Source organism: Talpa europaea, assembly GCF_964194135.1.
Source record: "Talpa europaea genome assembly, chromosome: 10".
In the NCBI taxonomy this organism is placed as follows: Eukaryota; Metazoa; Chordata; class Mammalia; order Eulipotyphla; family Talpidae; genus Talpa; species Talpa europaea.
The window spans coordinates 30,402,350-30,419,239 of NC_140077.1; the positions used below are offsets into that span (position 1 = coordinate 30,402,350).

A 16,890-nucleotide genomic window follows, 5' to 3' on the forward strand; every position below is an offset into this window, starting at 1 on the left:
AATGCTGCTGCTCCTGCTGCTGATGACAGGTCTCCCCAGAGGGAGGTTCAAGGCCCAGAAACTTAATCAAAAGCACATGATAGGCTCTGGAGGCGGCATAACCTATTATTAGGTTATAACCAACAATTATTTATCAATAGGACAGAGGCGGGCAAAGAGCCTGAAAAAGAGCTTTCAAAAGTCACAATTTGTCCCTGCCCTTGGACCCTACCTGGGGTGAGACAGATTGGACAAGACATGATACTCTCTTTAGAGAGGTTTTCAGATTCTTGGAGCAAGATGTTTCTGCTGTGAGTCCTGGTGCATCAACTTTATGAGGAAGACTAGAGTTTTCCAGGTGAAGGTGAAGATGGCAGAGATGTAACTTCCATTCCAACATAAAAACATTTGTGTGAGTTATATTCCATTTTGGCCTGATGCAGTTCCCAGCTCTGATTGACTCCCAGGTCCTGATAAAATACAGTTTCCTAGCATGGTCAACTGAGGATAGAGTTTGGGCAGTGGGAACCCCACCAAGGCACTGCTACCTGGTAAGAAAAGCCAGCGACTACTCATGTTCATGGCTCCTCTTGGCTTAACAGTGATGCTAGCCACCTGGAAACGTGATCTCTTTGCCTTGGCCTCAGTTTTTCTACCTGTAAAATGAAGGCGTTAGTTACACAGGGTATTACTGCAGTAGACTTTGATAGAAACAGTTGAGAAAGGAAATCTACCATGAGATGACCCAATTAGATTCTGAATTCTAAAACCTCATTTGGAATGTTATTACTCTGTTGTAACCATTTTCATAACTATGTTCCAGGTGCTTTAGATATTCCATAAAGAAAATATTTCTTTGCTTAATAAAATTAAAAAATGCTGTCATATCAGAAGTACAGAGAAATTCTATGTATGGAGATCTGTTTAGTTCATTGTTTTCAAAGCTTGTTTGACAATAAATTTGTCAATCTTATTTTTTTTCCTCAAACATATGTTAAGGCATTTTTCATAGAATGGTTTGAAACCCATTATTTCTGAGTACCTATCTGTTCTAAATTGGCCTTTTTCTTGCTCCAGGTCACACAGCAGCTCCCAGAATATGGTGTGCTGGTTCACCGAGTTCTCCCAGAGAAGACCAAGCCAGAATGGGAGATAGCCTTGGGGATCTGCGCCAAGGGTGTAATAGTATATGAAACGAAAAATGACAGCAGAATCGCAACCTTATATTTTCAGTGGAGAGAAATTAGGAAGATTTCAACTTATGTAAGCATAGTTGATAAAGGACTCATACTTCATTTTCCTTTGATCTTTTATCCCTTTTAAAGAGCAATGGGTCAGATTTCCTGACCACTTAAGTTCACAGCCAGTCCACAGACCTGTACGCCTGTGCACAGGTGATATCTTTAGGAAACTGCCAGGAATCTGAGACCCTAGCAGGGCTTTTCTTCCCTATCATTCCTCTGCTGGCCTCCTCATAATTCTGTGGGACAGTTATCAGCTTAAAGGGCTACACTTTCCATCTAGGTTAAGGTTTTCTTAATTTGGAGAATCCACCATGTCAGTGGGAGATGGAAGGAGAAAACCTACCGTAGTTGAAATAAAGTCTACAAGGTTTTAAAACATTTTTCCTTGCATTTAAATTTCCTTTGATATACAGTATGCCACGGCACCTGGCCTGACTCCATGGATTGGTGTGCCAGTGGGCACTGGACACTGTAAACCTTTGATAGCCATTGAAGGTTTATTTATTTATTTTTTATTTTAAAGATTTATTTATTTATGCATACAAGAGCTGGGGTGTAGGCCAAAGGTGTGGGGGCAGTGAGAGGATTCACCAGAGACAGAGTGGGGAGCAGAACAGGAAGATTGACTGAAATACAATGCTGAGGGGAACAGCAGGTGAGACAGGAAAGGTCTGCTGCACCATGTGGGTCAGTTCCCTGGGCAGGGATCGAACTATTGCTACAGTGGCTGCTGATAGCTTCTAAATGCTGAGACTTAACCTCTTGCACCACCAGGGAGGCCCCGTCATTGAAGGTTTAAAATTCATTTTTAAAAAAACCAAAGAAAATCCCTATTAAATGTACAACATTTGAAATCTTATCTGAACACAATTTGTGTGGGTATTAAAACTTCTTGACTTTGATTACAATAAATTTGGTACTGAAAAACGTGTGTTTTTCCAGAAGTCGAGTAGCTAGCCTACCTGCCTGTCCTGTAGTTCATCCCTGTCGGCATGCCTTTATTTCAGCAATGATTTCATGATGTTCTTCATCTTGTGGCCCATGACAAAAATTAGCTTTTCTTTCTATTTCATTTTCCCTTATGGTTTTGTCACTGGAAAAGGGAGAGCATCTGGGGTTCCTGCAGTCTGATCATACTTTCTTGCAACATAGGTGGATAAGCTGGGAACAAATCAACCACTGTTCCCCTGTCCCACTTGTTAGAAATCAGAGGGCTGGATCAGGGGGCTCTGTTTCCAAGCTGGGAATCTCTTGAGATCATCTGGTCAAGATTAAAAAGAGGACTCCACAGATAGTGGTGAGGACAGGCAAGGAATCCATATTTATTGATTAGTGAAAGAGTATGAAAAGACCCCTCTGGAGAGACCTCTCTGGGCATGGGAGACTCTCTGAGATGCCAGGGCTAAGGGTCTATGTAAGTTTCTAGGACTGGCATTTGAGAATAAAGGAATTAAACTTCATTGGCTAAGAAAGCAAGTGAGGGCCTCTCCGGTGGCCCAGCGGTTGAGCGCTGGGTTGCGAGGCTGCCCGCAGCCTCTGCAGCGCTGGTTCGATTCCCAGCTGCTCCCCGGCCACTGGAGGAGGGTCCCACATGGCGCGCAGACCTCTCCTGCTCCCCGCTGCTCCCCTCAGCTGTGTACTTCGGTCCTTCTGCCTGCTCTGCTCCCCGCTCTGGCTCTGGTGAATTCTCTCACCCTCCCGCGCTTCTGACTGTGCCCAGTGCTTGTATAAATAAATTAATAAATAAATAAATATTAAAAAAAAAAAAGAAGAAAGAAAGTGAACTTGGCTAAAGTCTATTTATTGTTGCTATTTGTGTACTGATGAGCTGCAGCTCAGTGGTTGTGCAGGGCTTGTGACCATAGCCAAGGTGGACCTAACATGGAAACTGTGTGCCTGCAGCTCCAGTTTGAATTGGTCTGGTCTTAAAGTCTATAGCTCTTTTCTTCAATAGCAGCCAACTTGAGAAACTGTAAAGGGATGGCTCAGGAATGCCAAGGCTGGGGAAAATTAGTAATAACAACAGTGGGCCAAGGACATTTATGGCAGCAGGTGTCTGGGCCTGGAGTCACAGGTTTGTTTAACCTCTTGTTTAGCAGCCATGGGAACAGCAAAGTTTTGCCCTTGAGTCCTGCCCTGTCCTTGTCCAGGACACTTCTTTTCTCTGTTTTAAGATATTTCCTACTAATTGAATTGTAGTTTTAAATGATCATTATCTGGCATTCAGTTTCCTGACTAGAACATAATTGGTTTTATTCATTTTCTCGATGTTGCTTTCATCTTGGCTGTTGGAGTTAATATACTGTTAAAGTATGATTTGTGATAGAATTTCATAATAGATTATTGTTTATCTTCAAGGAAAAATGTTTATATCTAAAAGTAAGTAATAATAAGTAAGCATAATTTGAGTACATTTACATTACCTTTATGTCAGCAAACTGGCTTTTTCCCCAAATATTTTTGACCATATATAAAGGTGAATGATATTTACATTTGTGAATTTTTCAGAATTTTAATGATTTGAATTGATTTAATTCAATTGAAAGATTATTTAAAGAATTTTAATGATTGAATTAATTCAACACTAATGCATTATTTCCCATGTTGTCTTAATTGTTCAAAATTTTCAATGCAATTTGCTTTAAAATATTTATAAAAATACAGATAACTTAAAGAGTAATTTTGAAAACTAAAATTTTTTTGAAGCCTTATAGTTTAACAGTCTCTTTAAGGAAATATTTTCTACTTGTCATAATTTTTATAGCTAATCTGTTTTCCCCTCACCAGGGACAATTTCTTGATTAAAGTTGGAAAGTCATCGGGTTCATAAGACAAATTTAGTAGCATAAAAACCTTGTTGTTAATTAGGATTTCCATGCCCTGATAACTGTCCTCTTCCTCAGCATGAACATCTATTTTTATGAAAAGGTCATTACATGAAGTTGTGTCACCAGCTGCTTGTGACAAACCAGGAATCTTACACAAAAAATGACTTGAACTCTTCATGCTTCTGCAAGCACAAAATGGGGAACTCTGCAAGCAATACAAGACTAAGCTCAGGAAGCTGGTTTCAAAATTGCCTAATTAACAGGGGAAGCCAAAATGCTTCAAACAATTTTAGATCATTGATCTTGCCAACCTGCAGGGAAATAGTAAAGGAAACAGGAAAATGCCATTTTCAAAGAACATGGTTTGTAGATGCTTTAGCAGCTTGTCTTGACAGAGACATCAAACCAGATTATTCAATCAAGAAAGTGTTTGGTGGAGAATGATAAACCTACCCATGTTAGTAATTGTTCTTGGTTACTAGCAGTGAAGATGGCTAAAGGGAAATGCATCCAGGTAAGGGAGGATACAGGCTTTGTAGGGCAGTCTTTAGCAAAAAGAATGCAAAGTTCCTAATACAAACTATGGTAGGAAAGTGAATGTTCATTGAGAATGAGGCAAGAAACCACCAAAACTATGAATTTTAAAAAGCTGAACAAATACTGCAAAATCGCAGAAGCCCCAAGTAATATTTTTATTAATTAACTCCCTGAAAAACTCTGTAATTTTCTTTTTCTTCTCACATTTTGGTGGCATACACTGTGATTACTTTTCCATATGATGATGCTTTTATAAAATCATTTTCTCTAGAGAGACTAGAAATATAATATAGACTTCCTTCTACCTGATTGAAGGGTGTTTTTATTATTGATAAGATGCATAAAACATGTGGCTTTGCACAGAGACATACTTACTCTTTGTAGTGCTACTACAAGTTTCTATGTAACAGTCATCAGAAAGGTAGTCAATTCTATTTTGAGTGAAGCCCATCAGAAACAGAAGAATATTATGTGGTGTGTTGATAATGCAGTTTTATGCAATTATAAAATATATTCCTTGTAAGTCAGAATTTCCACTTAATTGGGTGCCATCGAGTACTAACTTGCAGCTTTTTATTTCTAACAATTGAAAAAATTTCCTGCAGTTTGACTCCTGGCTCTGTACTAAATAGACCTTGTTCCCCTTTGGTGCCCATCCCATATACTTCTGGTACTGCGTATTGTAGAAAACAGTCAATTTTATGTGGCCATTACCTTGTACCTTTGGATGAGTTGGCCTAATAGAAGGAATATTCTGAGATGACTAACAATGAAGTATTGCAGAAAAAAGACAAACAACCACGTAAATAAATTCCACTATATCTACACTAATGTGTCCCCATCTCAACTCTTAGTGGTATCTGCTTCCACACCACCTGTGGTGAGGAGACTTGGGAACAGTTGGAGTGGAAAGAAAAGTCAGTGGTCTTAACTGATTGTGATGAAAGCATCTTACTTTCCACATTTTTACAGGAATCCACGGACATGTTGTCAGTCTCTCTCAGGGAATGGCCCTGGTGTTCTAGCTGCCTTAACTTGTTTTGCAAAGATGTTTCAAACTAAACCAATGAACTAGCCTGACAATAAATAGCAGCAACAGTAAAACAACTTTGGAAATGGTAAACTCATACTTGCAACAAACCTGAGATTAAGGAAGCAGCAGATAGATATGATTGTACTACAACAACAGGGGCACAAATAAGTTTTCGGATTTATGCTGAAAACTCTGAGATTCAAGTTATACATCATCTTATTCATCGAGCAGCTCGCCTATGTGAAAGTTTGCCTGCAGATAGGATTTTTCCCATTAAATGATGTTATCAAAGTGGTGATAAATGGAAAAAAATCCAAACCACGACAATCACGACTGTTTTCATGCCAAGAAATGCAATCATAATTCCACATGTGTAGTGTTTAATACATACAGCATTGGTGTCCAAAAAGAGAGTTTGGCTGAGGGTTTATGAGCAGCCAGAAAGATGGACTCTTTTCAGATTTCTTTTTTTTTTCTTTTATATACTTTTTCATCATTTTTCATTTTTGCACAATGTATGCATTTTCATCTTGGTTATAGTCCCCATACAATTCCCACCCGCCTTGTTTTGATCCTACTCCTTCCTCCCCGCCCCATAGTATGTCTCTGGTTTATAGTTGCTTATTGGTTTTGATCTTTACTTTACTATAATTAGGTTTTTTCCTGGTCCCTTATTTAGGTTTTCTAAATTCCTGCTATGAGTGAGACTATCTGGTATTTTTCCTTTTCTGGCTTATTTCGCTGAGCATGATCCCTTCCAGCGCCATCCATGTTTCTGCAAATTGCATGAGTTTATCTTTTTTGATTGCTGAGTAATATTCCATCATGTATATGTACCACATCTTCCTGATCCAGTCATCTATTTTTGGGCATTTGGGTTGTTTTCATAGCTTACCTATTGTAAATAGTGCTGCTATAAACATAGGGGTGCAGGTGCCCTTTTGAATTAATGTTTCTGTGTCCTTTGGGTAAATACCTAGGAGTGGAATTGCTGGATCATATGGAAGCTCTATCTTTAGTAGGTTGAGGAATCTCCACACAGCTCTCCATAGTGGTTGGACCAGTTTGCACTCCCACCAACAGTGCAGGAGAGTTCCTCTTTCTCTGAATCCTCGCCAACATTTGTTGTTGCTAGTTTTTTTAATATGTGCCATTCTCACTGGTGTGAGATGGTATCTCATTGTAGTTTTGATTTGCATTTCCCTGATTACAAGTGATGTTGAACATTTTTTCATATGCCTGTTGGCCTTTCGCATTTCCTCTTAGGAGAAGTTTCTTTTTAGCTTTTCTGCCCATTTTTTGACGGGATTATTTACTTTGTTTTTGTTGAGTTTTTAAAAAATTGACTTACCTAAATATTTTTAATACCTGAGAGAACTTAAAATAATCAAGACTCTATGAAAGCTTATCGATGTGTATTGACAAATTGTAGAGTCCAAGAAAATACTGAATTTTGGAAAAGTATGGATAAGAGGATAAAGTGAAATTTATGCATCATTATCATTTGAATACTAAGGAAGAATTTTTAAGTCTACCAGAGTAGCACCTATGAATATTTGAGAAAATATATTGTTTTAAAGAATGCTTAATGTGATATAGTTCAAAATCCATTCACGTTAGTGTTAAGATGTTCAACACTACATTTGTCAATAAAAGGAAAGCGTATTTAGAGAATGATCAAATTATTTAAAATTAGGTTAGTGGTTAAAAAAAGCATTTCCTGGATGAAAAACAATGAACAATTACCTGCCTTTTGTTAATGTCTGACTTGTGTGATTGGAGTTTTTAGAAATGGTAACTATTATCATTTAAAAAGGATCAGAATTAAAGAGGACCAGGAGTGATAGGGAACCCTTTTAAGCATAAACCCTGTATTAATAGTTATCTTCATGGGAGTAACTTTGAAGTTCTTACTGAAATCACTAGAATAGCTAAGATAAAGATTTGATTTTTTTTGAATATAGATAAATTCACATTTCACCTCATCTCTATTACTGTACTAAAATCTATTGTGAATTTTTTCCCATGAAGCTCCATAAATAAAACCCCATGTAGATAATCCTTTTTAGATGATCCCATTGAGTTATACAAATATCACTTTCTATTGAGGAATATGAGGAAGCATTTCTTGTGATGTGACCTCTATTCCTCTGCATTCTGAGGACTCTTGCTCTATTTTCTCATCTGTAGAATAAGAATAATGATAGGACATCCTCTTTCTATAGCTCTGAGGATTAAGTGAATTAATACCAGAAACCATTTAGAACAGAGACTGGCACATAATAGCAAGAAATATGAAATAAATACAGTGTTTTATCTCTTCTAAAACCTGGCTAGCTGAGATTATGCCTGCAACCTTCTTGAGGCTTGTGCAATGAAAACTATAAGTATATTTAATAGTCTTTCAAAATGCACACTAAGGATTGTGTTACTCTGCTGAAGGTCAGGTGTCCACCTTACCCATTTCACATGTTTTCACCGCTCACATTCCTTGGTAGATAGCAATTGCCTGATAAGCATTTGATTTATGAATGAAGGAAAGTATAAAAAGAGGGATTTTCTTTAAGAAAAACTATTGGGCTATCTTCAAATACCTGCTATACATTCTGGATGCCAAGTTCAATGTTATATTGAACTGTGGACTCCAGTATTTGATTGCTCTCTGTACTGCTGTGCTTCAGTGGATGAGTGAAGACAATCAATATATTAAAGCCTGTGTTTGCCCCTTCAGCGAAAGAAGCTCATCATCACAAGCAGCACCACGGGAAAAAAGCACTCATTTGTCACGGATTCTACCAAAACTTGTAAATATTTACTGGGCCTCTGTTCTGCCCAATACCGGTTTAATGCTCAGACAAGCTCTCCCCAAGTTGCAACTGGTGAGTAGACATTATACTCTCAAGCTCTATTTTGACCAGCTTATGTCACAAAATAGTTTGTATAAATTAATATAGTTGACCCAGAAACTCTAAAAAGTTTTGAATATCTCTATTAACTAAAGAAATACATTTAAAATATATTTTTTCTTAGATTGTAAATGCTTAAATAACATTGGAGGGTAAATTGACACAGTGCAGTGGGGAATATTTATCAAAAGCCTTTTTAAAAAATCCCTGTCCTTTGGCCCTATAATTTTACTTGTGGATAGGTATTTATCCAAAAAAATAAATATAGAAGCACACAAACGTTTATACTCATGTGTATTCACTAGAACATTACTTTAAACAGTGAATATTTGGAAGAAACCTACATATCCAAAAACAGAATCACAGCTCATCTATATAATTTAGACATTAAAATCAGTATTTGGAGAGTGATGACATATGAAAATGCATGATGTGTTGCTGAGTGAGAAAATGAAGATATGAAACCGTATCTATCCTATCTAGTACTGTCTGATAGAACTTTCTGTGATGATGGAAATATCTATACTGTTTAACATGGAAGTCACTACTCGGGTGTACCTATTGAGCACTTGAAAGTTTGCAAGACAACTAAAGAATTGAATTTTTAATTTTAACAAATGTATACTTAAATGTGAATGGTTACATATGCCTCCTATGTTGGGTAGCATAGAAATAGGCACCATGATACTCATTTGGTTGATTTTAACATGTTATAAAACAAGAAAGAATATGTATATGAACTGTACCACAATTGATATGGAATTAGCTACTAGCTAATTCCTTTGTGAGTTAAGTATGTAGGCATGACTGTTTTCTCTTCTGTACATTTTAAAGTATTTATCAAACTTTCAACAGTATTATTAATAAATGAAGCAAAGAGACTACTAGTTAAAAGTGTGACCACACATCATGTAAGGCTAGCTAATATTAATTGTATATTTAGGAAGTGCTATGAAACTGTTTACTACTGTCAGTGCTTTCTCCAGGTGTTATGCTGTCTTTATATACGTTATCTCATTTATGTTTATAATATACTCTTTTCTCAAGCTGCAATTGTCAGGCAGCCCAGTGAGGTGCTTGCAGCATTATTGGGATGAGCAAGCTGAGGCCTGGGAAGTTAAGTAACCTGGTTTTTGGAAACCTTGAGATTTGAAACATTGGCTTTCTGAGTCTGGTGTCTGTATACTTCACCCCTACAGTATCTGCCAAAACTTAAGGATTGAGTGCTGACTTTGCCAACTTATGCTGTTACTCTCTAAACATTATTTCTCTTTGACTATAAAGGGACTAGTAAATTATATAGTGGTTTCATCATTCACATTCATAAAGGGCTCTCTGCATGTGTATCACTTGGGAGCTTGACAGAAATACAGATTCTCAGACCCCACCCCAGACCTACTGAATCTGTGCCTGCATTTGAAAAAGAACACAGGTTACTTGGATGCAAATAAGCATTTGAGAACCACTGGTTTGGAATGTGGCCCCTGGAGTTCAATAGACTCAAGGCCATGCCACTTACTAGTCATGTGACTTTGAGCCACTCATTAGCTTGGTCTCCCTCAGTGTCCTCAGTGGAGAACACTGGCCCCTGGTAATTTGTTCTGTGCTTGCATGTAATGTTTCTGGCTCCTTAATTGATGTTCATTGTTCAGTATGAGTAGTAATGGCTGCCTCTGCTCATGGGGTTTTGTTCTGTATCAACTGGGAAACAAAATTACCAAGCATTTGGATGCAGAATCAAACACAGAAAATAAAGGTGTCATATTATTGGCAGCAAAACCAAATAAATATATAAATATTTCATTGACATAGCAGAGTGGCAGTTCTAGGATCTTTCCAGGGAGCTGGAGATAATGAATGTAAATTAATTATGTCCTATCTGTTATTGCTGAGATACAGTATGAAACATCACCAATATTGCTTTTATTGCCTGATATCAGTGAACATTAAATATTTATAAAGACACCACAGGCTCATTGTGAAATTAGTCCTTCTAAACCTGTTTTGCTCATAATATACTGTTTTCTCAAATTACAAATTTTACCATCATTGAAGTTTTCAGAACTCTAACATTTTCATTAAAAAGATTATTCTGGGGCCTCCCCGGTGGCGCAGCGGTTGAGTGCTGGGTTGCGAAGCTGCCCGCGGCCTCTGCGGCGCCGGTTCGATCCCCGGCTGCTCCCCGGCCACTGGAGGAGGGTCCCGCATGGCTCGCAGACCTCTCCTGCCGCCCGCTGCTCCCCTCAGCAGTGTACTTCGGTCCTTCTGCCTGCTCTGCTCCCCGCTCTGGCTCTGGTGAATTCTCTCACCCTCCCGCGCTTCTGACTGTACCCAGTGCATGTATAAACAAAAAACAAACAAACAAACAAACAAACAAATAAATAAATAAAAACATGCCTCTATAAAAAAAAAAAAGATTATTCTGGACAACTTTAACTGGCTGGGTAGCTGGTGGCTGCTATTTTATACCCCCCCCAACTTTATTGAGATATTACTGACATGAAACATGGAAGTTTAAAGTGTATGCAGTGTGATGATATGATATATCTGTGTATTATAAAATGATGACCACAACATGTTAGTAATACCTCTATCCCTTTCCATAATTACTATGTGTGTGTGTGTGTTGAAAGCATTTAAGATTTACTCTCTTAGCAACTTCCAACTACATAATACACTGTGGTTAACTGTAATCACCATGACAGACATTAGGTGACTATATTCGCCATGACATATTCATCCAATAGTTGGGAGTTTATACCCTTTGACCAACATCTCCCTATATCCCTCAGTCCTAACTTCTGGTAATCAACATTCTATTCTCAGTTTCTGTGAGTTGAACTTTTTAGATTCTGCATATAATGAGAATATACACTAGTTTTCTTTCTCTGTATAATTAATTTCACTCAGCATAATTCCTTCAAGGTCCATCCATGTTGTTACAAATGGCAGGATTGCCTCCTTTTTTGCATTTGGGAAATGATCAACCACACATATGACAGCAGCCCAAATAGACTATACCCATATAGCCTACATGTGTAGTAGGCTATGTTACCTAGTGTTGTGTCATTACACTCTATGACACTTGTACAACTATCGAATGACTCAACAATGAAATTCTCAGAACACATTCCAGTGACACATGGTTGTATATCACTTTTGCTTTCTCCATTCATCTGTTGATTAACACTTAGTCTATTTCCATGTCTTGGCTGTTATGAATAATGCTGAATGATGCAATTTCTCCTTGAGTTAGTGCTTTCATTTCTTTGGTATATATCCATAAGAAGAATTGTTGGATCATATTGTATTTTTATTTTTAATTTTTAAATAATTAGACAGTTTTTATTTGGATCTTCAAAAAATCATAAAAGTAAAAACTGAGTGAAAAATCATCCTTTTGGGACAATTCACAAGCAACATTAAGATTCATCATTGTTATAGACTTCTAATGACTATTTTTAATATTTTGAGGAAATACTATATAGTTTTCCATGCTGGTTATACCAATTTACATTCCCATCAGCAGTGCACAAGGCTTCTCTTCTGCACATCTTCACCAGCATTTGTAATTTTTTGTCTTTCAGGTGATAGTCATTCCACTAGGTGTGAAATGATACCTCGCTGTGGTCTTGATTTGTATTTCCCTGATAATCAGTGGGGCTGAACATCTTTTCATGTTGACCATTTGTATGTCTTCTCTGGAAAAATGGGACAATCTTACCTTGCCTTTAAAAAAATCTCATGTGAGAAATGCTCTCTGCAGACACCATTTTCAGTGATTGCACCTGTTGAGAACTGGCCATTTCAATTTTATGGGTCCAGGCAGTCTTTAAACTCACTGTGTCTACATTTGATCTCATCCTCCTATACTCTTCCCTCTACCATGATCTTTGTCTTGTTCAAATGAGACCACTCACCCACCCTGTAGGAAACTGGGAGGCACTGGACCTGTGCCCTCTCTTCCTTCCACACCTGTCATCAGGTGCTCTCCAAAAGTGTTCTCCAGGGCTTTCTACTGGGCACATGTCATTTCTTTTGTCCTGCTTTCAACCTTCAAAATGACCTTCAGAAAGTATCAATCCCCTCATTTTCTTCCATAATGAATATTTGTCAGTGGCTTTCTACTCTCTCCTGGGATAAGCTCAGACATCCTAGGATGACATATCAGATTCTTCCCACTGTGGCCCCAACCCTGACTTATTTCTTGCCACAATCCCTCCTCTGCTCTCCAGCTACACTGCAAGCGGGCTAAGAGGCTTATGAACTCATGAGAATGTCTCAGTCTGGGGCCTGTGTGCTCAGCATGGTCTCTCCCTGCAGTGCTGTTCCCCCTTCAAGGCTAAGACCAAGATAAGCCTGATTCTCTAAGATTAAGTTCAAGTCCAAAGAGGAGGCTTCCCTGTACTCTCTTTGCAGATAGTGCTGAGTGAACTGTATTCTCTAACCTTAATATTCTGCCACTTTTATTTGTGGGTATGTCTGCTTCTAATCGGCAGAATACTGGGTATTCTCAGGACGTGTCCCACTGCTTTTACAGCTCCAGCATGGAACAAATATGCATCAAGTAGGAGCTGGTTAATATTTTTTTGAATGAATGGATGATTGAGTGTGGGAATACAGTCATTTATTTAATCACTCTATTTTTAAATTTGCTTTTCATTTTTCAATATATAAATAATACTGTAATAAGCATCATTGGAAATTTCTTTCTTCTGTATCTTATTTTTTTAAGATTTATTTATTTTTTTATACAAGCACTGGGTACAGTCAGAAGCGCGGGAGGGTGAGAGAATTCACCAGAGCCAGGGCGGGGAACAGAACAGGAAGACTGATGAAATACACTGTTGAAGGGAGCAGCGGGTGCGGCAGGAGAGGTCTGCGCACCATGTGGGACCCTTGCCAGTGGCCGGGGATCGAACCGGTGCTGCAGAGGCTGCGGGCAGCTTCACAACCCAGCGCTTAACTGCCGCACCACCAGGGGAGGCCCTCTTCTATACCTTGTTTTATTTCTTTAAGCTAGATCTTGGAAGAGTATTTATTGGTTACAAATGTTGGGACTTTTTTGCTATATTCCTGAGTGCTATTCCCATGTCCACTATTATTCCCATGTCCATTATTTCCATGTCCACTATTTTTCTGGAATAGATACCATATTTATCCTTATTCATTTGGCATTTCTTTGATTGTTGAGAAGCTGAAAATTTTCCAAATGTTTCTTAGTCATTCTTCTGTAAATTATCCCAACAATTCAATTTATAGTTATATTTGGTTCCCTGGGGAGAGAGGAAAATCACTGAGCTTTTACAAGTGCATAATGTGAGGACTAAATCAGACATTGCAGAGTGGGGCCCACAGGCCTTTTCTCAGCCCTTTCAGATGGTGGTAGGGGGCTGAATGAAGGCTCTCACTCTTCCATGAGCTTATGAATGTGAGATCACAGACGTGAAGAGGGCTGCCAGCATCTCACCCTGGCTTCTTTCCCCATTTCTTCATAGTCCTTGGCTCTGTGTTGCTCCTGTGCTCTTGAGTCACTGTAATTGACTTAGGTTTTATCCCTTGCCATCCAGACCAATTCAGACATTTGTCAGTAACTTTCCTGGTGCCACAGCAGTCATGCTGTGAGTTACCCATGGTCAGTGGACAGAAGCTATCCTGTCTCTGGGGTGTCCATGGCTTTGGGACATCCTTGGCCACTCTTCCTTCCATCTCCTTAAGGTTATCAACTCTTGGCCCTCTTCTACCAACCATTCTTCTTGCACTGTTTGTCTACCCAATCAGGACCCACTAAACTGAGGCCTAGTAGTGATTATATCACTCTTACCAGCTTCACCAGCCCCCTGCTTCATCCTGAGTGTCTTATACAAGTGCTGATTCATGATCTTATTTCTTGACCTCACTATATATAGCACTTGTCCAGTTATTGGGGCATCCTCTTCAGTGCCCCGATACTCTCTGACTTCTTACTTGAGATAAAGCCCTGTCTAGAACTCACTTGGGTTCTCACTCCTCTGTACTTTTCATAAGCCCCTCCCCTAGGGTACAGCCCCTTCTTCTTGCTCCCCCAACCTCTGTACAACAGTTTCCTTCAAACCTGGTAAACTTTTCTGAATTGAGACATTGCCACCACTATCTCTCTCTAGACTGTCTCCTCATGGGTATTACTATCTACCATGATTAAGCCCCAGGTCACTGTCCCTTTGAGCCCTCGTGGTGAGAAGACTGGGCTGCCTCTCTTGAGCTTCCATTTTTGTCTCCAAATCCTCAGCAACTGCATTTTCTCCTGTGGACTGTGGAGTCAGCTGACTTGAGTATGAGTCCTGCTTAATCACTTACTAGCCCTGGGATCTTTAGCATGAGATCTCTTAGTCTCATGTTTCCTTATCTATAAAATTGGTCTACTGACATCTACCCCACAGTGTTTTTGTGAAGATTAAATGAAGCAATGCAGAAATCACATTACCACTGTGCCTAGCACATGATAAGCGTTCAGCAAATATGAACTATTGGCATTGATATTACTCTTTTGCTACATGTTTGACCAGGTCCAATCTCTGGAAGAAGATACCATGCAATTCGTGCAAAAGCTGCAGGTCATAGTCAATTGCTTCTATTCTTCTGTTCTTTCTAGCTCACCATATGTGAGTGATGGTACCAAATAGACAGAATTCATAGACACAGAGAATTCTCAACAAAGTATGTTTTAAAGGCTATTTTTCAGTGGGCACAGTCCTGGAAATGAACCAGACACCATTGTAAGAAAGAGGGGGGTCTGCTTGAGAAGATAAATGCCCAAGGACACCCTCACAGAAAAAAGTATTTCACACACATACACACCCCCCCTGGGAGCCACGATGAGTGCCATGTGCCCAAGCATTCTTTCTTTCTTGGCTTTAGCAGGGAGCAGATGGTCAGACTCAGTCCTCATTTTCCCTTTTCAAAATACAAACTGGGCTTTGTATAAAGTCTAGTTAATGTAAGGGATCTATCCATATAATCCCAGCTTCTTATGAACAACATGAATATTGAAGTGGGGCATCTCACATCCATGGTTTTAAGTTAGGGACTTCATTAGAGTCACTTATTATATCTTCCTGCGTGAAGGAAAAGAAGAGAGTATCAAATATGGGAAACTCAACATATCTGATAAGTATTTATATTTCAGAAAATCAAATCTTGGCTTAAAGATGACTGCCAGGGAAATTAAGATTTGTAGCTAAAGATGGTATTCCATCTTTGGAAACCCAGGTAATTGGAAGACCCACTTGTTAAAACAATGTTTGTGAAGACAGTTTCCTTTTTACATAATAAGAATGTTTTTTAAGAAAGGAAAATTGGGGAAAACTCAAAATTAGTATTATCCATGGCCCTCTCTCGTCAGTCATAAATGAGTACTCTTGACATTTTGACGAGGACAGTTTTGTAAAGGCAGACAGTGGCAGTTAATTTTATCCAAGCCTCTGCTGGTGCCATGACATTCCCATGAATGCTCTCAAGTAGCACCATTATGGTTCAGAACCCATCAGCTACAGAGAGCATCTCATACTGTGTTTCTGAGGTTTCTTTTACTAGTGATTGCTAATTAGGAACACTTGCATTCTCAGGGCTAATCAGAAAAACTTCATGAGATAGAAGGAGGAAAAACAGCAGGAAAAAACAAGTGATACCAGAAACTGGGTCTGTGGTGTTTCTTGCCACAGGAGCAATGAAACCAACATCATTCTTGTGTGTTTTTATGCTGATCTCTCGCTTCTAAATTTCAGACTATGATAAGTGTGTGCAAATGGCCGATTTGAGTCGTGCACAACAGGCCCAACCCAAGCCTATCACTTGGATTCAGAGATTGTCATGCACAGAAAATGCACTGTTTGAACCTAGGTTGGAGGACACCACAGGAGGCCTTCTGTGCATGTCACTGGATAACGTGCAAACTGGCAAAGAGACAGGGGCAGAAGGAATGAGAGGCAGGTGGGTTTGACACATCTGTTCTCAGAGCCCCAGTCACCATGTACTTGGTGCTCTGGAGTGATCTGCACCTGAAGAAATTGTTCAGAGGAGGTCAAATGTCTAAGGGCAATTTACATTCATTGGGTAACTGTCAACTAAGCTCACAGAGATTTCCTGAAGACCAGATATGAACAAAGTCTATGCCAGACACCATAGGGAAGACTTGCTGGCCTATTACTATGTTGCTTCTGTCTTTAGGTAGAGAAAGAACTAGGTGTTCATAATTGAACAGTACTAAATAAGCAAGTTGTAATAAAGCCTACTTGGTCTTATTATATGCCAGAGACTGTTTTAAGCACTGTTTCTATCAACAAATTTAACCATCACACCCCTGTGAAGTTCTGGTTCTCTCCATT

The 16,890-nt window shown here is 39.0% G+C and overlaps 1 protein-coding gene across 1 annotated transcript in view; it reads left to right on the top strand.

The window, feature by feature from the left end:
- The window catches only part of FRMPD2 (FERM and PDZ domain containing 2), a gene marked incomplete at both ends in the record, with an annotated part of 81,393 nt that overhangs the window by 40,261 nt on the left and 24,242 nt on the right, over positions 1-16,890 (top strand). The window contains 3 exons of the mRNA XM_084245431.1: positions 1,057-1,242; positions 8,353-8,500; positions 16,291-16,495. Of these exons, the coding sequence (XP_084101557.1) occupies positions 1,057-1,242; positions 8,353-8,500; positions 16,291-16,495 (539 nt within the window). The remainder of the gene's footprint in view (positions 1-1,056; positions 1,243-8,352; positions 8,501-16,290; positions 16,496-16,890) is intronic.